Below are 21,063 nucleotides of genomic sequence, written 5' to 3' on the forward strand. Positions count from 1 at the left end.
CCTGCAGTGTCCGGGTCCCGTTGAAAGTAATCCAAGAAAAAAAGTGTATATTTCCAAAGGTAAGGGTGGGAAAAATATATCAGATGAAGACATTCACTCACGCAACTCCTTTTTCTTTAACCAACTTTTTACCCCCTCTTCTTTCCACCCCGTGTTTGTTCCGCCCCTCATTTTTTCGTTCATCCGTGAAAAACATATCAGAATAAATGTCTAAAATAAAAGCCGGTACACCGAGAGAGTTTTCAAAGCTTTAATAATAATAATATAGCTTTGACAGGGCAGTTAATGGTAGCAACACTCGAGCGCCGCTAGCGGCCGTTAGAAAAATTTCATAAATTGGCCGCATCACTGAATAAGCCGCAGGGTTGAAAGTTAGGGAAAAAAGTAGCGGCTTATAGTCCGGAATTTACGGTAACTATTAACTCGCTGCCAGCCATTATAAAAGATTTTTGCCTCATATTTCCAGAGAAAACACGCTCAATCACTACCGATACATTTAAAGTATAGTAGACACTCAAAATAAGGAGAGAAGACATCAATGGATTTGAACTTGTAAGGAGAACATAGAGAGCCTAAACATCTGATAAGAGATTCCATCCTATTCTAAAGGCCCCACCCAGATATCCTAAATTGAATCTAAGAACAGCAACATGATTAGCCAATGGTACAATGACGCAAACAGTTCATAATAGTCAAAAAAATGAACAATACATCATAATAATACTCAATTAAAGGAACTAGCTTCCTATGCAATCTCCTTTGCAAGTGTCAAATATTAAAAACAGAATAAACATCTCATTTAGATATGCTCGACACATAAAACAAAACAAATGATTAAATAAACTAGAACAATTAATGCAAGATCAGGAATAATAAAAAAAAAACACAAGGAAAAAGATGTAAGTGACATGAAACTAAGTCTCTGCCACGGAGTGAGTTAAAAGAAAAACTAATTATTAACTATTTTGGTCAATTTCAGTCTCATTAGTTTGTATTCTTCTTTGTGCTTTTTAGCACTTTTTTTCAGTCACACTACAAAATACAGTGACGTCTAGTGGTCAAATAGCACACATTGTCCATTTAAGGATAGTTTAAATATACATGCGAGATTTTTTCGCTACCGGATCGATCTCGTATTTATAATTTCTCGAATTAATTTTAGCGAACAATTTTTCAGTTGTTTAAGATTACAACGGTGTTACAGTTCTTCATAAACTAATATCATGTTTTGTTAACTGTAACAACCACTTGCTTTTTAAATCCTCCAGCTTTAGTTTCCAAATAATATTGCTGGACATTTCAAATGTTATTTTGAGTATAAGTCACGGGCAACTCAAAACCAGCCTTTGGTCCACAAATGGCCCCTGGGCTTTAGTTTTGATGCCACAGCTTGTGTACTTCAGTGGCCCCTACATACAAGTCAAGTCAAGTCACATTTATTTGTAACGTCCATAATCACAAGATGTCTCAAAGGACTGCACAGGATTACAATGACACCATCCCCTGATCTTAAACCAACATGCGGGCAAGGAAAATCTCAAAAACCTCAGCATAAGGACAATACGAAAACTTGAGAAGGGGCCTTATAAGTGGGAATCCCCCTTCTAGGATGACCAGGCTGCAATAGATTTAGCATTGAGTTACAGTACACAGAACATAGTAAAACATCAATACATTTTAAAAAATACATACGAGATTCATTCCTGGATCGAGCTGGTATCTAAAATTCCTCATATCTCGAACACATTTTCCCAATAAGGAATAACTGAAAAGCAGCTAATCCGTTACCAGGCCTCCCAGAATGATCCGAATTAACCCTAAAAATCTATAAAACGGAGATCACTAAAAATGCATTTGAATAGTTTTTGAACATGAAAATACACTGATAAATAAGATCCCATTATGAAAATAAAATGCAAGGTTATTATGAGAAATTACCATCGAGGAAGTGTGCGGTTGCTAACGCAGGCGTGGTGGAGGAGTGAGGTACCATAATAAAAAAACAACAACAACACAAGAGCAAGGGATCATAAACTTTTCATGGTTTTAAGCCTGGCGTGTTTTCTGTGGCTGCTTTACAACATTGTGTTTGTTGAATTCTGGTTTTACTTGATTATAAAGAAAACACAATTGTGGTGAGATCAGCCTACTATAGGACGTCTCGACCGGGTATAACTTTTCGGCAGATCCCCGGGCAAGATTTTTCATCTCCTATCTCGAAGTTTTCATAACTAGAGTAGCTTGTTTGTAGAGTGGCCACAGTAGACGCTTATTTTTTGAAGGGGGTGCTCTGTGCATCGGTGCTCAAGAGTTGAGTGGAAGTGTGAAAATTAGCATTGAGGCTGAAATATTTTATTTATTTGACTATAAAGGGATTTTATACAAATTACAGTTATTGAATGCAATGCAGATTTTTCACAGAGGCTTAAGTTCAGTGACAGGTCGCACCGTTCCAAGTGTGGAGTGTTTTGGCTGGGGAATTTTGATAACGGGGCGCTGACGAAGGACTTAGGCCTTGTTTTGATAAATGCATGGCATTGTTTTGAGCTGATATGATAGTTCTTTAGACGTGGCGGCGCCTTCCGGCGAGGAGGTGGTGAAGATGGCATCCGACCCGCCCCATGGGAGGCGCCTTCGTGACGCACCGGTCAGACGAGGTGGCGACTAGGTGGAGGCCACGTGGGGAGTTCCTGGCCCACCCATGGGGGAGGAGCCAACACCCCAGCTTGTGAAAAGACGTGGGTAGAAGACAGAAGACGGGAGATGGAAGGAGAGATGGGAGATCAGATCCAGAATGAGAGGGACGCTCGACGAAGACTAATTAGACTAATTCGACAATAATTTGGCTAATTCGATGGAATTCCCTTGGTTAAATACTTTAAGAAAATAAATCTGCCACGGTGTGAAAATGTTGGCTATTCTTGTTCATTTTTCCATAAAGAAACAAGCATGCATTGTTAGGAGAATGAAGTTTGTGTTTGGGTAATGGAGTCAGATAACTAATTCGAACAATTTGGTAAACAATACATTTTTCGATGGAATTCACTTGGTTAAATACTTTAAGAAAATAAATCTGCCACAGTGTAAAAATGTCGGCTATTCTTGTTACTTTTTCCATAAAGAAACGAGCATGCATTGTTAGGAGAATGAAGTTTGTGTTTGGTTAATGGAGTCAGATAACTAATTCGAACAATTTGGTAAACGCTACATTTTTAATAGTTTTTTCCTAACAAGGTTGAAAATACTTACGGGAAGAAAAGTAACGAAACCACTAAAAGTAAGCTAGTTCATCCATAATTCACTCATCCACTCAATCAATCAAAAAGTGCAGCGAAAAACAATGCAGGTGTGGCTTGAGAGGAATGAAAGAGCGACCTCGCCACAGTCCCACTCGGCCCGATTCATGTTAGCGTCCGGTCGGGAGCTGGGAAGGATCCGGAGGCCGCATATGTTGTCGGAGACCACTTGGAGGCGCTGAAAACACAACACAACTGCACAACTCTTACCACTCTGTGTGCATTGGTGTGAGGGATTTGAACATTTATAACAACCCTAACAAATTAAGGTGCTTGTACCACTAAATCCTCAAGACCCAAAAAGGGAGAATCCAGCACATGTTATATACAGGGTGCCCCAAAAATTGTATACATAAATATTCTTTTTAGACTGAACCCATAGAACTGAGTGACGGCACCCAGACTTGACTTGAAAGAAAGGAAATTTATCGTAAAATGGTACTGGAACTAGGGCAGCACGGCGGTGTAGTGGTACGCGCGTGTGCGGCACAGTTCTGAGGTCATGGGTTCAAATCCAGCTACCAACCTTTCTGTGTGGAGTTTGCATGTTGTCCCCGGGGGTTTCCTCCGGGCACTCCGGTTTCCTCCCACATTCCAAAAACATGCATGTCAGGTTAATTGGCCAGTCCAAATTGTCCCTAGGTGTGAATGAGCGAGTGAGTTGTCTGTCTCTGTGTGCCCTGCGACTGGCTGGCAACCAGTTCAGGGTGTCCCCTGCCCACTGCCTGAAGATGGCTGGGATGGGCTCCAGCACTCCCGCGACCCTACTGAGGATAAGCGGTGCAGATAATGGATGGATGGTACTGGAACTATGAAAACGGAGTATAAGGCAAAAACAATTCACGAAGGATTTTAACAAAGAATCGCCAACACGAGTCACCATACCCTAAATAAGAGATAATGTTAAAGGAGTTCTGTCCAGTAGAGAACTACTGAGGTTTCCTTACACTGAAGCTGGACCTACATGTTAGTTATCACCCCCGATCAAAGCGATATATATATATATATATATATATATATATATATATATATATATATATATATATATATATATATATATATATATATATATATATGGTTGGGTAGGGTTACTTTCAATTACTTTTGGATTACTCCAATACCAAATATGCTAATAAAAGACAAAGGAAAACTAAATCTGAATAAAATAACTAAATTTTGTGCAATACATGAAACGGCAAAAATGATGTTGGCAAGCTGTTAGGATTTATTTTCATCTTGTTTCTGTCGCATTTGATGTTAGTTTTGCCGGAGATCAAAGAGATCAAAGCCAGGAGAGAAAACTTACCACGTGTTGTGAGTCATCATTTTATTCATATTTAGTTTATTTTATTTTTATATATATATATATATATATATATATATATAATGTGACTCTCCATCCAAAAAAAGTGGGAGTTAAGATATGACCACCACATCCAGTCACATAGGTTAGCCTAAATGAGAAAACCTCCACAAATAAAGCAGACTATAAAGCAGTTTTGGTTTTGTTGACTCAGCAGTTGTCCCAGAAAAACATTATACTCTCCCAGGCCTGAAGAAGTTTGACCAGGATCACAATTTTCACAAGGAATCAGGTCAGTCTAGCGGTGAAAATGCCCCACAAACCTTATTAATTTTTTCTTGTTTTTCTGACTCAATAGTTTTTCCAGAAAGACATCTCTCTCTTCCAGGCAAGAACAACATCCTGTTTTAATACAATGTTAAGTCAAGTCAAGTCATTTGTATAGCCCTTAATCACAAAGAGTCTCAAAGGGCGGCACAGGTTATTGCACAGACTATTATTTCAGACTATGATTACACCATCTCCTGATCTGGAAACAACATGAGGGCAAGGAAATACTCAAAAACCTGAACAAGAGGCAAATGAAGAAACCTTGGGAAGGGACCGCACATGTGGTATTCCCCTTCCAGGATTACCAGACAGCAAAGAATGTTGCAATCACAAATAATACAGAGATATTGTCCACAAAAAGTATAGGTTATTCAAACGCTATTGAGTAGAAGTGTGTTTTAAGCTTAGATTTAAACATTTTCACTGAGGTTGCATATCGAATCTCAGGGGGAAGAGCATTCCACCTGCAGACAGTTAGAAGGGTTGACCTACATGTGATGAAATGCTACAAAAGGTCCAGTGCTAAAATGTGTGCAAATATAACTATTGAAAATAGTAATATTTGCAGACGACACTAACATTTTCTATTCAAATGATAACTATATTGATTTGGTAACCTGTATTAATCGTGAAATAATTAACCTTAAAGTAGGGATGGATATAAATCAATTATCTTTAAATTTAAATAAAACCAAAGTAATATTCTTTGGTAATCGCAAGGTAAATCAAGATTTAGAAGTAAAAATGGATGGTGCTGTAATAGAAGCTGTATCAGAAATGAAGTTCTTAGGGGTCATAATCGACAATAAATTAAGCTGGAAAACACACATCAGACACATACAAACTAAAGTATCTAAAAGCATTTCAATAATTAATAAAGCCAAATTATTTTAAACTATAATGCATTCTATTCATTATATTGTTCTCTAATTCTGCCATACATAACATATTGTGCAGAAGTCTGGGGCAATGATTTCAAAAGTTCACCACAGCCTCCAAAAACGTGCAATTAGAACCATACGCAGGGCAGGATATCGAGATCATACTCATATTTTATTCCTGCAGTCCAAATTATTAAAATCAGATGATTTAGTAAAATTTGTCACTGCACAGCTGCTATTTAAGGTCAGCAAACATATAGTGCCAGAAAACATCCGTTAATTATTTATTCGGAAAGAGGGAAATTATAACTCAAAATTCATAATCCCAAAGGTGAGAACCACCAGGAACCTCGCTAGTCCACTTTTGCGGGTTCAGAGCATCGCGGGTCTAAAAAATATACCTTACCTTCTCAATAAAAGCATTTAATGACTTGACGCCATTGAGCGCGAGCTTATGTCAACTGAGGACACGGTGTGGACACTCTTATTGTGAAGGGGAGGGGGAGGCCCTGACACAATGCTTAGTCATGGTGAGTTACCGCTTCGCTCACCCCCCCTCCTTTAACTCCTCCCACCTCACCCCCTTCTTATGTGGCGCTCAGATTATCATGGAGGAACTCGGCGACGCGACGTAAGTATATTCTCTTCTGTCACATTTCATCTCAAGTTTGACTTTATTATACCAAAAGGAGCGGTTGTTTGTGCAGCCCTTTGAGACTCTTTGTGATTAAGGGCTATACAAATAAAAATGACTTGACTCGACTACCCCTTTTCGAACATATTATGTAACGTTATTTTGTTGTTAAATTATTGTTTTTATTCTGTTTTTATTTTGATGTTCGAATAAAGTTTTCATTCATTCATTCATAGTGTACATTTTTCGGGACACCCTAAATTCGCAAGTTGGGATTTTGGTTATTGTAGTGTCGTTCTCAGCCCACCTCTTCGCTAGCAGATATGGCAGAGGCCGACGTGTCCAGCGCAGAGTTGGGCGTGACGGGGGCAGTGTTGGCAGCAGGAGCCGGACAGTCACCATCTCCAGCGACGTCGTGGATTTCTCTGGCCAAAATGGCCAAGTCTTTAGCCAAGTCGCTACTGAGCCTGGTGGAAGAAAAGCATTTTTATTTCAATGCGAAAAATCAGCCATCTATGCTAGCCGTGTAGCCATACTTGGCAATCTCAGCGCTATGCGTGGACCAGTTCTGATACGGGTCGCTGCGATCGTCATCCTCCTCGGTCTCCAGGGAGACGGATTTGGAGCGACTTCGTGGAGTCTGGGCAGAGCGTTTGGCTTTTATGGAGTTAGCGCTGGTTTTATATTCTTCGTCGGATGAGGAAGAAAAGTCGGACTTTTTGTGCTTGGGATGGACACCTGGAAACATTTGACAAAAGTCAGCTTTCTTAGTTTTGCTTTTTTTTTTACTTGTGTATCTTATTACAATGTTTTTCAACCAGTGCGCCGGGGCAAACTACTGTGCCGTGAGACTTTGTCTGGTGTGTTGAAGGAAATTGACCAATTATTATCTTTGCTAGCTAATACTATCACTAACTCTATCGTTTAAGCCTGAGGTATGCGGCAAATCTGAATCCTTGTCGCCATTGCTCAATCGTGTTGCTCTCTTCCAGTGATCAGCCAAGTAACTAACATTCATCCATATCAGTAGGGGGCACCAGATTACGTTTCTTCCTTTTCTTTGAATATTTATACATGAATTATCATGTCATCATGGAAATCTACCATTAAAAATAGCTTAAATTGTTATATGTATTCAGTTCTTTGTCATTAAACTTCCCTATTTTAGGATTTACTCTACAAAATCGATGAATTTTCACATTGAATAACGAATATTACTAATATAACAAGTATGCCAAATATTACTGTGTTGACCGTCTGCAAATCCCAAAATACTCTAGCCTCATAACAGGGGGAGAGAGTGAGATCAAGGATTCAGATAGACATTTTTTTTCCATTTGATAGAATTTATTAGGTAAGACAGTCAAAGGTTTTTTTTCTATGCACAGCCTATATCAGGCATGTAAAATACAACTTGCAGGCCAGATCCGACCTTGATCTGATGAGTATGTCAAAAAAAAGGTAATTTCTCTCAAAAGTTATGATCTTTTTAAATAAATTCAAAACCAAAGGTTCTCTTTGGCCACTAGAGAGCACTGTTGAGTTTTGATAGCGTGGTTAGTTGATTCTGGTGTAAAACTGCATGAAATCAACTGTTAAAGGCGTTAACACATTTAATGCCAAATAAGAAAATCTTCTTTCCCCATTGTTTATAACTAAATACATACATGTCAAACGTTTGACATTAAAAAGTAGAAGAATGTATCGCACACTGTATTTTTCACAATTTGTCTCGAGAATATTAAAAAACAAAAACAAAATTTAAGACCGGAAGTGCACACAAAGACTTAGTCTTGCTTTGAAATAAAAGCCCCGGTAGACTAAAATACTAATCTCGAGTTAAGATTTTGTTATTTAAATTTGACAAAACAGCAGGCATCACAGGTGTCAAACAGGCGGCCCACAGGCCAGATCAGGCCCGCTAAGGGATTGAATCTGGCCCGCGAGACAACACTCAGAGAAGCGCAAGAGAAAAACAAGCTGCAAGTTGAAATATGTCAACTTGATGTTGCCAAAGCCAGGTGCCTCGAGCAAAGACACTGTACTTGTATTTATTTCTCTCTCTCTCTCTCTCTCTCTCTCTTTCTTTTCCACCCCTTTTCTCCCACTCTGTCTTTGTGTTGCACGCTCTGTGTCTCTCTTTTTCTCTTCCTTTGTTGCTCTTTGTCTCTTTCCCTCTGTGTGTCTTTTAACCTCTTTTGCTCTGACTTCCTTTTTTCCTTTTCTCTCTTTTCTCTTCCTCTCTTCATACCCTTCGCGCTTTCTTTTCTCTTTTCTCTCCTTCTGTCTTTCTATTTCTCTTTGGATTTCTTTCTTCCTCTCCCCTTCTTTTCCCCCTCTCTCACGACTTTGTATCTTATGTTTCTCATGCTCTCTCTCTCTCTCTCTCTCTTTTTTCTTTCTTTGTCCTGCCCTCTCTCCTTTTCCCTCCCTCTTTCTCTTATTTCTTTATCTCTTCTTCTTTCTCTTTAATCTACTAGTCCGGCCCCCGACAGAATGTTTGTTCTATCGTATGGCCCTCGAGTTAAAATGAGTTTGACACCCCTGGTCTAATGCGTAGACGGCAGTGTTGGCATGTAAATATGTCATGAGTAGAAAAGTTTCCTTGTCACCCATGATTATACGTACAGTATGTCACAAAAGTACAACCCTCACATTTCTGCGGGGATTTCATACTAATGTTTCATTGAACAACACTGAAGAAACATCGCTTTGACACAATGAAAGGGGGGCTCTGTAAAGCTAGCAGTTTAAATGAAATTTTCACCAAAAATGACCCAAAATATAACCATTAGTAGCTAAACCGGTGGTAACAAAAGTGAGTACACCCTTAAGTAAAAGTTCCTGAAGTTCAATATTTTGTCTAGCCAATATGGTAAGCCCACCCCCATATTTGCATATTAACCCATTTTCTATTACATTGTGTATTTTATGTAGCACTATTTAATACTCTATATCAAAACGTTATATTGGGTATTTCTATATTCTATTTCTTTTATTTTATTATTATTTTATTTCCAACACAAGGATACTGCTGGAAGTGTGAATTTCCCTATGGGGATGAATAAAGTATCTATCTATCTATCTATCTATCTATCTATCAACCGTCCTAGCCATGGATTTCACCAGACCCTCACAAATTGCCGCTGGAATGCTCTTCCACTCCTCCATGACAACATGACATAGCTGGGGGATATTTGAGATCTTGTGCTTCTCCACCTTCCACTTGACGATGCCTCAAAGAGGTTCTATTGGGTTTAGACCTGGAGACATGCTTGGCAAGCTCATCCCCTTTACCCTTAACCCTTTTAGAAAAGCCTTGGTCGTCCTAGACATGTATTTGGAGTCATTGTCAGGCTGAAACATTGCCCTGCGACCAGTTTCTGGAGGGAGGGGATCATTCCTTGCTCCAGTATTTAAAAGTCCATCTTTGAGTTTGTGTTTCCCTTAATGAAATGCAACCCCCCAATTCCAGGTGCACTCATGCAGCCCCAAACCATGACATTCCCAACACATTTTGTATTCCTCACCTGGTTGCCGCTACACATGCTTTACACCATCTGAGCCGAAATAATATTGAATATTTGTCTTATCAGACCAGAAAATATCTTTCCAGTAAGCCATGACCTTTGTTGAAATACTTATTTTCGTTGTTTCAAGGTGATGTTTCTTCAGTGATGTTGAATTAAAAATTATAATGAAATATCTGCAAAAAGGTAAGGAAAGTACTCACTTTTGTGACATACTATAGGGTAGCTTACTAATTATGTAGGCTTAATGATAAAGCTTAATACTGCTGAACAAAGCTAAAAAAAATTGGAGTGGACAGTTTTTAACGGTTTCTGCCTGCCTCCGAACAGAAAGTCTGGAACCGGCCCGAGACAAACTGAGTTTGTGTTCCCTAGTTTATGTACTCTATTGCTTTTTCCCTCTGCCGATCAAATGATGAATACAAAGTAGGTAAATTTTTTATAAATCTGACTGTGCACAACAGACACAAACCTCCCTCCACATCCCTTGGATACTTTGATTTCAGAGAGCAAACAATTTGAAAAGGAAAGGCCAAAAACAGGGTTAAAAAACTTACCACTGTTGGGGTATTTGGTTCCACTTGAGCGTGTGCGGGTGAGTGTGTTCTTCCCCGGAGCTCCTCCCACTCTGCTGGAAGTCTGTCTGGGATCGTTCCCCGAAGACTTCCTGGCAGTGAGTCCTGGATCAACGTTCCGATTGGAGCGGGTGGTGGAGGACGAGTTCTCATTGTCACTGGGAGCCGTAAAAGAACCGGTCCTCTTCCTTGGCAGTGCCAGGATATCCAGCCTGGACAGCTTTTTTGCCTCAGGCGTCACTTTGGGCGGAACATGGTCTGAACTTTGAGAAGCCCGGTCGGTTTCTGCTCCCTCGTTATCCGAAGCTTCTCCCAGGCGGGCTCTACGCAGCATGGATGCCCGAGTGGGCCGCGGTGCAGACAAGCTGTTGGAACGAGTCAGAACTTGTGCGTTTGCCGTTTTTACGTCCTCTTTTTGAAGCGAAACTGCCTTTTTCCCGCGGGGGGTTTCTTGATCGGAATACGTTGTCCCAGAGGTCGGCTGGGTCTCAGAGGAAAGGTCCAAAGAGCCGCGGCTGCCTGCGCTACGGCGCATCTGAAAGCGCTTGGTTGCCTCCGCCTTGTTTGCAGGCGTCACTGCGGCCTGGTTCCGCCGTTTCTCTGAAAGTCTCTCGCGAGCCGAGAGCTGCCGTCCCTTCTGCAGACTGGAGGTAGTCTTTTCCTTTTGGAGACTACCATTGGGCCTTTTTTTAACAGCAGACGTGACAGCCATGTTTTTGCTGCTCACTTGGCTGACGGTGCTCGCCGTGTCCACGTCGGACTCCCCAGAAAGAGAATCGTCAATGTGGCCGGATAAGCCGCTTTTCTTGGAGTTGTGTCTGGAGCCAGGAGGTAGGAACTTGCCAGCATCCTGGAGAAAAGGCTCCACCTCTAGATGCTTCTCCGTCCTCTGTTGCAAGTCTCTAATGGACGGGTGACTGGATATATGCGGAAGCTTCTTGACTTGGACATTTTCACTTGGCCCAGTTTTGGTGAAACTCTCCTGCCGGACCAGGGATGAGGTATCTTTTGTTGGGATGCATTCTTTGTTCTGTGTTTGTAGGTTTGGTGCAGAGCTAGTTGGTTTTATGCTCCCCTTTCGCGGTTCGGGGCAGCCAAGGTGTCGGATCAGGACGGTTGTCGGTGGAGTTTTGGTTTGGGAGTCTGGGCTCCTTTGTAATCTAGCTGGCTCAGGTTTGGTTGGATTTTCTTCTGACCCAATGTAGAAAATTGTTGAGGATTTCTGAGAACCCTTAGAATGTTCTGGAGCTTTTAAATCAGCTTGTTTTTTTTTTGTTTGATGACGCTTTGAAATGTGTCCATCCTCAGAACGGCTGGCATCACTCAGACTGTCTGGATCTAGATCATCTTGAACAGAAAGGTTCTGCGTGGGGTTCTTTTGTTGCCGGGAAGAACGAGCTCTGTTTATACGCTCCTGGTCTTGGGAAGACTCGTGGCATATGAGAAGGCTGGGTAGGGCACAGTCTAGTTTTTCTGACGGAACCTGAGGCAGCAACCTTCTTGTTCTGGAGCTGTGGCTGGACTCTGATTCAGAGTGGTCATAACTGAAACTTTCTGTTGACTGAATTGGTTTGTGCGTACCTTCAATAACCAATAAAAGAAACATATTCTTGTCAAACTCTCATTTTTTTGTTATGTGTAGCATTTTCAATAAAATCTACCTTCTTGAGGTGGCATGGAACCAGACGTAGCAGAACTGTCAGCTAGACTAGCCCAACGGGAAACCCACTTTGGTCCTTCCGAACCTGGAGCCTGGAGAAAATGGTATGTAAAATAAATGCTGATTTTTGACCTAAGAACATTTAAAAAAAAAAAATTCATATGATAGTTTATATATTTTTTTCTTATTATCAATGTATACAATATTGTTTTTTTTAATGAATGCAGTCTGTTTTACCCCAAACAGGCGCTGAATAATACACACTTTCCCTGTAAAACAATTTTGGTCAAACTCTGGCAGGGTTTTTAATCCGCCTGGAATTTTACCTATGCTACATGCACTACAGGCAATGGAGTATTTGTTATTACCTGTACTGGGATTTCTGTGGAGGCACTGCTAGACGCCAGACCAAAGTCATGTAAAATCATGCAACAGCTAGCAACATTAGCTCGGTCATCAAGACCTTCCTCTATCATGGGCCTCGGTGCTCCCGGGCTCAATTCAGCATGCTCCGGAGAGTCCAAGACCCCGAACACCTACCGAAGATTGAAACAGGTTGTGATTAGCGTTTACTAGGGGTGGGCGGTTCGATAAAAAAATAACTAATCAAAAAGTAGCCTGTACACAAGCTTCTCCACGTGACTGATCTTAAACTCTCCTATCCCTTGCGCACATGACAATGTGATAGATAACCGACCAAGAATTGCTACCTCTACATGAAAATATGAAATCGGGCTTCTGAATTTTAGTCAGTACATTAAGTTTTGTGTTGAAAATGTTTTCGTTGCCCTTCTGCATGTGTTTTAATGTCAATTTAATTACTATTGACTGCTGTGCTAGCTCATTAAGAATGACAGCTACAGACACGGTCTGCCAACAAGTGCGCCACAACGGGTTACTTTTCTGTATTGGACATTTCCCCGCTGATTCTGCCAAGATCGCAATTCTAATCCATAGGGACAGTGGGAATCCTGTTCATCCATTCAAGTGCATCCCAAATTAAATGACAAGACACAATCGCATGCCCTTGCAATGCTATGTTTCAATCAGACAATGGGATTCCCAGGTCCGCACCAGTTCTAAGCTCGCTGCTAGGTGCTTGCCAAGGCGGGAAGCGCTGCTGCATCGATGCAGGGTTCTGACAGGCACCACAGATGAGGAGATCTGTGGAAAGGGACAGCAAGCATCCGAAGTCGCTCCTGAAACCATTGCAACCATCCATCTCACGAAACAAAATCCTATATGTCGCATTTCATTTCATTTGTACTGCAAGCCGCAGTTTTTACAGGAAAAAGTAGAAAAAACTCAAATCGATACCGAAATTACAAGGATCGCCCACCCCTAATGTTTATAGCATGTAGGGACTTAAAGACGAAGTCACCTGATCGATCATGTTGCGAGCGTCCTCCACTTCCTGGTCTTGAGCGTCGGTGTCGATGGTGTAGGTTCCGGCCTCACTCACAGTGTCGTCCTCTTCATTCCTTAAAAGCCTCTGGCATCCTTTAAGGTCCCCGACAGGAAGGTTCATGGGTGCCGGAGCAGGACCGGAAGAGCTTGTGGCAGAAGGCGGAGCTGTCACACACGGGGATGAAGCTTCTGGTGGTAAAGGAGGCGACACCATAACCGGTGGTGCCGACATGGGCGGAGGCGAAATTTGCTCCTTGGTAACTAGACTAGGATCCTTTAGGAATTCCACAACAAAGTCCTGGGCCAGTTTGGACTTCTTTCCGACACTGCCGAAAGGACGAACATAGATGGCTGAAGTTGAGCGAGAGGTCTCAGCATCGGCCTGTTCCCGTTTTAGAGAACTGGATCTCTGGGTGACTCCATGGCCCCCGGGGCCTTTGAGCGGCACGGTGACCTGCTGGGTCGGGGCCACGTGGCCATGAATAGACGCCGGGCGATCGCCACCTTTGCGTCGCTCCAGTTTGGTCTTGAGGGCAGAGTAGGAGTCGGCGTGTGCAGGGTTATGAGTGAAGGACTGGGAGCGCTTCTTACGAGGGTTATCGTCGAAGAACTCGATGACGAAGGCCTGCTGGCTCAGGCGCTCGGGTGGACCCTGCTTGGAGGGGTCTGTGAAGGGGGATGGGGCCCGAGGGGGGCTTTGGCACGGGGGGCATTCTGAGGAACGGGGCGAAACCAGGGCTGTCTCATCAGGCTGGATCGAGTGTGCGGAACGCTTGGATTTACTTCTCTGTCCTTTGAGCGCCGGGTCCTCAGAGTCACTCTGAGTTCCGTCGTCATGGTGATGACCTGCAAACAAAGTGCCGATGACCAAAGATTAGCATTGAAACGCTAACTGATACATGTGTCATTAGTCTTAGTTTTGGGGCAACATGATAATTGTATTCAGCTCTTTTCCGTTTTTAAAATTAGACAGCCGCAAAGGAGATTGCGTAGGTTGCTAGGGTTGACAATTATGTACCGTTTACATCATTGTCACCATCGGTCAATCATGTTGCTTTTGTTTGATTTCAACGTCCTTTAGGGCAGATCTGATTTTTGTAACCTTAGAGATTTGATAAAAAGAAAGGGCTCAGAGAAGAACCTCGAGAACAGATTAGAATTTTTAATCTGAGGGTTGTTGGTACAGTCCTTTCCTGTTCTTTCAAGTTCAAAATGCATTGATGTATCCTCTACTGTATTCCCTGCTTTTTTTAAGTGTTTAATAAATAATTAAACGAAATATTTATTTTTGGGAGTGGAAAAGGGGGCGTTTTTTGTTTACTGTTTGGTTAGTTTTTTTGTTTTTAAGGAACACAATACTTGACCACTCAATGTCGCTGTATTGTGTCATGTAACCAAAAAGAGTGTTTAAAAGCACAAGTAAGAATAAAAACTATGAAGACTCCGAGTGACCAAACCACACTTTTCTTTGTCATCATTTTGCCCAGCCTATCACAAGGTTTTTGGGGGTACCATTAGCAGCAAGATAGGGGACACTTAGGGCAGCACGGCAGCGCAGTGGTTAGCGCGTGTGCGGCACAGTTCTGAGGTCATGAGATCGAACCTCCTGTGTGGAGTTTGCATGTTCTCCCCGTGCTTGTGTGGGTTTCCTCCAGGCACTCCGGTTTCCTCCCACATTCCAAAAACATATGACACAGCCATACCAATGCCCAAACACCACTATCCTCTCTTATACACAAATATTACACTCTCACACATAATACTATACTCTCATGCACTCGATAATATACTCTCTCACAGTCACTACTACGCCTTTACACACATACTACTATACTCCAATACACACACAACAAAAACTCTCACACACACTATTGTACGCCCCCACTACCCACACTCTCTCACACACCCCTATAGGCTCCCAGGCACAGTATTATACTCTCTCATCTACACTTGTATTTTTTCTCACACACCGTTATAATTGCTATTAGTATAAGTTGTTTTTACACTTCACCTAACCTCTCAGTGTTGTTTTACTTTGGGTACTTTGGGTAACCAAGGGGATGCACAATGATCTGTGTGTATATGATGTACAGTCAGACGTAAGAGAGTATAATGGTATGTGTGTGACAGCATGGTAGTGTGTTTATGGGAGTTAAGCAATATGTGTGAGAGTAAAGTCGTGTATGAGGGTATAGCAATATTTGTTAAAGAGAATAGTACTGTGTGTATGGGAGTATAGTAGTGTATGCATAAGAGTATAATAACATGCGTGAAAGGGTATAGTAGTGTGTACCTTTGAGGGTATAGTGGTGTGTATGTGAGAGGATGGCAGCGTGTGTCTGAGAGTATAGTAGTACGTGTGAGAGAGTAATGTAGTATGTGAGAGTATAGTAGTGTGATTGAGAGAGTATGGTAGTGTATGGTAGTGTGCATGGGTATGGCTGTGACTGTATGATAGTATAGTTGTGGTTGTGTGAGAGTATGATATTATATGTGAGAGCAAGTATGGTTTACTTCAAATACAGCCTGTACCTACCTTTCAACGACTTGATGTTTATGGCGAGGTCACTCTTGGTGCTGTAAACATCATCGCAGGTTGGTCGCTTCCTCATCATGCTGACGTCGCTGTGAACGAGCCAATCGGCCACTTTGCTCTGTGATGACATCAAGTCGGGGGGCGCAGCCTTCGTGGGGGGCGGAGTCTTGCGTTGGCGGGAGGAGAACTTGGTTACGTGGTCTTTGATTTTGATCTTGCCCGGCTTGCAATCGTCGAACTCGATGGTGAAGGAGGCGTGGCTCTGGACGGCGGGCGGGGTCTCCATAGGGGCAGGAGGTGTGTCTTTGGTGGGGATCTCCTGTAGGTCCCCCTCCAGAGCTTTGGAGATTTGCAGGTCCTTGGTAGGGATCTCAAAGTAGCTGGCCTCTCGATTGTACGCTGGGAATACCGTCTGTATTTGGGGACCAGAAAGGCATCCGAGGAAATCCGGATCCACACGAGGAGCTTCGTTTGGCATGTCTGAGAAAAACACACACAAAAGTGTAGCAACGATTTTATAGAGCTAATCTGTTTTCAAAGCTGGGTTGGGCAAACTAACCAAGGACGGCATTTAACATGTTTGTGATCCCTTAACCACTAGAGTCGTAGGGTCACCATTTCCTGTGGTGTGTCTTGGGCAAGTACAGCCTGGTGGTGCTCATCCCTATTCAGGCCAACAAATGTTTCCACCCGGTCTCAAACATTTTTTTTTCTAAAATAATAGTAATAATAATAATGACAACAACAATTATATCATATAATAATAACAACATTAATAATAATAATAATGACGCGTAGTCATGTGGCACCTTTAGATGTTGAAACAAAAAAGACTCTCCAAGGCTAAAACTTAATTAAATATCAACACTAAGTGTTACAGGACATGGTACAGACCCAAACGCGAGACACAAAGGACGTAGTCTAAACCCATACAGTTGACCTTGATTTTAACCAGCAACAGAAAAACAAGAAGGGGGTGTGGGACCAAACCAATGCGGCACAGGACTCAAAGAGCTTGCCCATGGCTACCTCAAAGGCAACATAATGTAAGTTTTGCATGCTCAGAGTTGTTTTTAGTGACTTTACCTGGGCGGGGGTCATCTTTCAGAGTCTCATCTCTGCTGTCTAGTTTACCTCCACAATCCTCTTCACCCCACCATGACGGTTGCCCGTAAAGCGGCGTGGGCCGTGGAGCCAAAACCTCTGGAGGCAACGAAACAAAGACAACTTTCATATTGCTGGTTTTTCAAACCCAACAGCAAAGGTGTAAAACCTATTTTCACTAAGGGCCACATTAGTGTCATGACGTTCTCAAGGTTTCCTCATTTTCCTCATGTTGAGGTTTTAGTTTTTTCTTGCCCTCATGTAGGTTTTAGATCAGGGGATGGTGTCATAATAGTCTGTGGTTTGCAATAATCTGTGGTCTGTGCAGAGGGCCTGATGCAACTTATAAATGTAACTAAATTGGTATGTAAAATAAATGGAATTACTCCTTCTGGTAAAGTTACTCCGAATGTATTGAATATTCAAGTCACACACATTACAGTTGCATTTTAAAAAAAATGTCACTACACATACACTACCGTTCAAATATTTGGGTCACCAGGACCATTTTGTGTTTCCATGAAAAAGGTCACACTTAATTCATTAAATGAGTTGTCCAATGTCTTTGTTCTTGTGCCCATATAATTATGTTCCATTTGTTGGCCAGTCTCAAATATGGCTTTTTCTTTGCCACTCTGCCTTGAAGGCCAGCATCTCGGAGTCGCCGCTTTACTGTACATGTCGACACTGGTGTTTTGTGGGTTCTATTTAACCAAACTGATAGTTGAGGACCTGTAAGGCATCTGTTTCTCAAACTACAGACTCTAATGTACTTGTCTCCTTGCTTGGCGGTGTCTCACACTTTTCTTTCTACTCTGGTTAAACCCTGTTTGTGCTGTTCTCTGAAGGAAGTAGTACTGACCGTTGTAGGAGATCTTTAATTTCTTGGCAATGGAGTAGCATTATCTTAGAACAAGAATAGACTGTCAAGGTAAACATGCAAGTTCTCTTTTTCTGGCCATTCTGAAAGTTTAATCGCCCACAAATATGATGATCCAGATACTGAATTGCTCAAAGGAAGGTTAGATTTAGAACCAGGTAAGCCATTTAACAGTGCTAAAATCGTTACACAAGGGTTTTCTAGTCATCTATTAGCCTTCTAAAGCAATTTGTAAAGACAATGTACTATTAGAACACTGGAGTGATGGTTGGTGGGAATGGGCCTCTATACAATTTTGTAGATATTGCAAAACAGATATTTTCAGCTAAAATACTCATTTACCACAGTGTATGTGGCGTATTTCTGATTAGTCAATTAATTGAAATAACTAGTGTATTTCCTTCAAAATATTTGGAATTTTCTAAGCGCCCTCAAACTTTTGTATGGTGGCGTATATATCCATCCATCAATCCAAGTATCTACTAAACACAGCGCTTATCCTCAGTAGGGTCCCTAAGGTGCTGGAGCCCATCCCAGCTATCTAAGGGCAGTGGGCAGTCACAAGCTCATAAATACCTAGGGACAATTTGGAAACGCCAATCAACGTGTCCCACGCGGAAATAGGAAGAACATGCAAACTCCGCACAGGGATATAGTAGTGTATTTAATAGATTATAAATCAACCTTCCTGTAAAATTTGCCTAAACCCCCATTCCAAGACATACCCAAAGTCAATTGAATGCTGTTCTTGAACCGTTTGGAGAATTTGGACGGTTTTTGAAAGGTAACGCTTTGTCCCAAACTGAAATAAACACTGCAATTGCTACTAACATAGAGTGACCCTCGTTAGAACTCACAGTAATATAATTTATATAAGCCTTACCAGGTACTTTGTCAAATTTGTTCTCAATCTGAAAAACTAAACATTGTATTTTATACATTTTTGTGAGGGTAGGTTTAGGCGTTCTCAAAAGTGGCCATTTGGAGACGACCAGTTTACAACACTAAAACCTTTTGCAAATGTGCCAAGTTATGACATTTAAGAAAATGGTTTAGGTTACAAGTTTGATGTCATTTGTTTAAGAATAGTTGTCTTAAAAAATATACATTTTAACATTATTTGTAGGACAATATAAGTGCTTATACGTCTTCCTACACCTCTTGAAAAAGTAAGATAGGTGTGGTGGAAAATAAAGTATGAAGTATGGGCTCTTAGAACTCAGTTAGGTATTGTCACACATGTACTTAACCCCTTAACGTTTCGACGGCCTGAATGAAAATCATAAAGCCGTTGTAGCTCACCGATTATGTCCCCTTGCAGTCATCAAATGAGTTAAATGTATGCAAACATGGAGTTGTCACTTGCATGACTGTCCAGTGAATCGAACCACGTAAAATATTTACTCACAATACTGCCAACAGATAAAAAAAAATCCGCCAAAAAGCATTTCTGCATCCCAGGACGTTCCTTGTTGTAATCGGTTCGTCTCGCCACCTAACTTCCATTTACAAATTAACAGATTCGTAAAATTATTCCCAATATGGCTGTTTGCTTCTGTCCTTTTGATTGACACCAATCTCGGCCAATAGACGTCTTTTTTCACGGTCTACAGCCTGCATTAGCCTATAAGTGCCTGTATTGATAAAAACAAGATTGACTTTTTTAGTTTCGAATATCTTTAGGCAGTACTAGCCGGATAAAATTATGATTGACACATTGGTTAGCCAATAAAATTCCCAACATAGATGTATAGAATTTTTCGATGTGTATTCAAATCAGAGGCAAAGATTAACGTGCGCAAATGCAACTCAAGATCCATTTATACTCACTATTACTACACGCAAGTGTGCACAATCATTGATTGACCTCTGGAAAGAGTAGTCAAACATTTACAACTCTTACAAAATGTCTAAAAAAATGGCAAAAATAAAATACACATTTGCAAAGTTTTAGTGTTGTAAACTCAGTTAAAGTGGCCATTTTTGGAAACGCCTAAACCTACCCTTGATTATTGTGTAAAAAAAAAATTGTTTAGTTTTTAAGATTGTGATCAAATTTGACAAAGTACCAGGTAAGGTTTGAAGCTATTGTCCTAGCTGTTTTACAGCAAAGATACCCATGCTACACTCTTTTGCAGGCATGTGATTGCAAAAAAAAAAAATCAGGTGAGAATAAAAACCTTTTTCTGTGTGTTCCAACTCAAATTACTCAATGTTAGTAGCAGTTGTTGGGGTTGTTTTGGTTTGGAACAACTTCAGTGTCTTATTTTTCTAAACAGACCAAAACTGCCCATACTCTCCAAACGGATAAAGAACAGCATTCAATTTAATATGGGTACATCTTAAGAGGACGTTAAGGGGTTGATAGAGAAAATATCTAACTTTCAACTCTTTTAAGAAGACCTAAGAAAGCACTAAATCTTTAACCTCTTCCAAAATATTGTATTTTCTTATTGTTATAGTTTATGTTGTATAATCAATCAATCAACATATTGTTTTCCTACCTTGTGTCAGACTCTTGTTAGTAGTATTCTTGTCTATCTCGGCCTTCTTCACCTGAGAGGCCTTCAGGTTAATCTGCAATTGGCTGGTGTACTTCTCGTGCTGCAACGACAGGAGGCGCTAAAGCTCAATAGTGAGAAATACTTGAGGTCCGGAAAGTAAAAATCCTGCCACAGTATAAATTCAGCAATGCGTTATTGTACTTGCACATGTTACTTTTTTTTTTTATTAGTTATAGAAAAAAATCCAGAAAAAAAAAAGAAAAGAAACTAAGGAAAAAAAGTCAATAGAGAACAAAAAGAAAATAGTAACAGCTAAGAAAAAATAAACACAATGAGTTTTTTTTTAAAGGAATTTAAAAAAAAAGAAAAAAACAGGGGAAAAAGAAGGAAAAGTTTGTGTTGCATTCAAATAATTTCCAACGA

At 41.1% G+C, this 21,063-nt stretch overlaps 1 protein-coding gene across 3 annotated transcripts in view; it reads right to left on the bottom strand.

Annotated features, from left to right (window-relative positions):
* Positions 1–21,063, bottom strand: part of cep170bb (centrosomal protein 170Bb) — a 35,491-nt gene that overhangs the window by 3,309 nt on the left and 11,119 nt on the right. The window contains exons 6-15 of one of the 3 annotated variants that reach the window (XM_088324659.1): positions 20,641–20,740; positions 17,239–17,355; positions 16,153–16,632; positions 13,591–14,462; positions 12,578–12,745; positions 12,211–12,301; positions 10,532–12,130; positions 6,981–7,182; positions 6,752–6,911; positions 3,376–3,474 (exon numbers count right to left, since the gene is read on the bottom strand). In XM_088324659.1, coding sequence (XP_088180785.1) covers positions 3,376–3,474; positions 6,752–6,911; positions 6,981–7,182; positions 10,532–12,130; positions 12,211–12,301; positions 12,578–12,745; positions 13,591–14,462; positions 16,153–16,632; positions 17,239–17,355; positions 20,641–20,740 — 3,888 coding nt within the window. The remainder of the gene's footprint in view (positions 1–3,375; positions 3,475–6,751; positions 6,912–6,980; positions 7,183–10,531; positions 12,131–12,210; positions 12,302–12,577; positions 12,746–13,590; positions 14,463–16,152; positions 16,633–17,238; positions 17,356–20,640; positions 20,741–21,063) is intronic. The other 2 variants (XM_088324661.1, XM_088324660.1) reach the window with 2 other exon arrangements.

This window comes from Urocampus carinirostris, chromosome 20, assembly GCF_059441175.1.
Source record: "Urocampus carinirostris isolate Australia breed hairy pipefish chromosome 20, RoL_Ucar_1.0, whole genome shotgun sequence".
In the NCBI taxonomy this organism is placed as follows: domain Eukaryota; kingdom Metazoa; phylum Chordata; class Actinopteri; order Syngnathiformes; family Syngnathidae; genus Urocampus; species Urocampus carinirostris.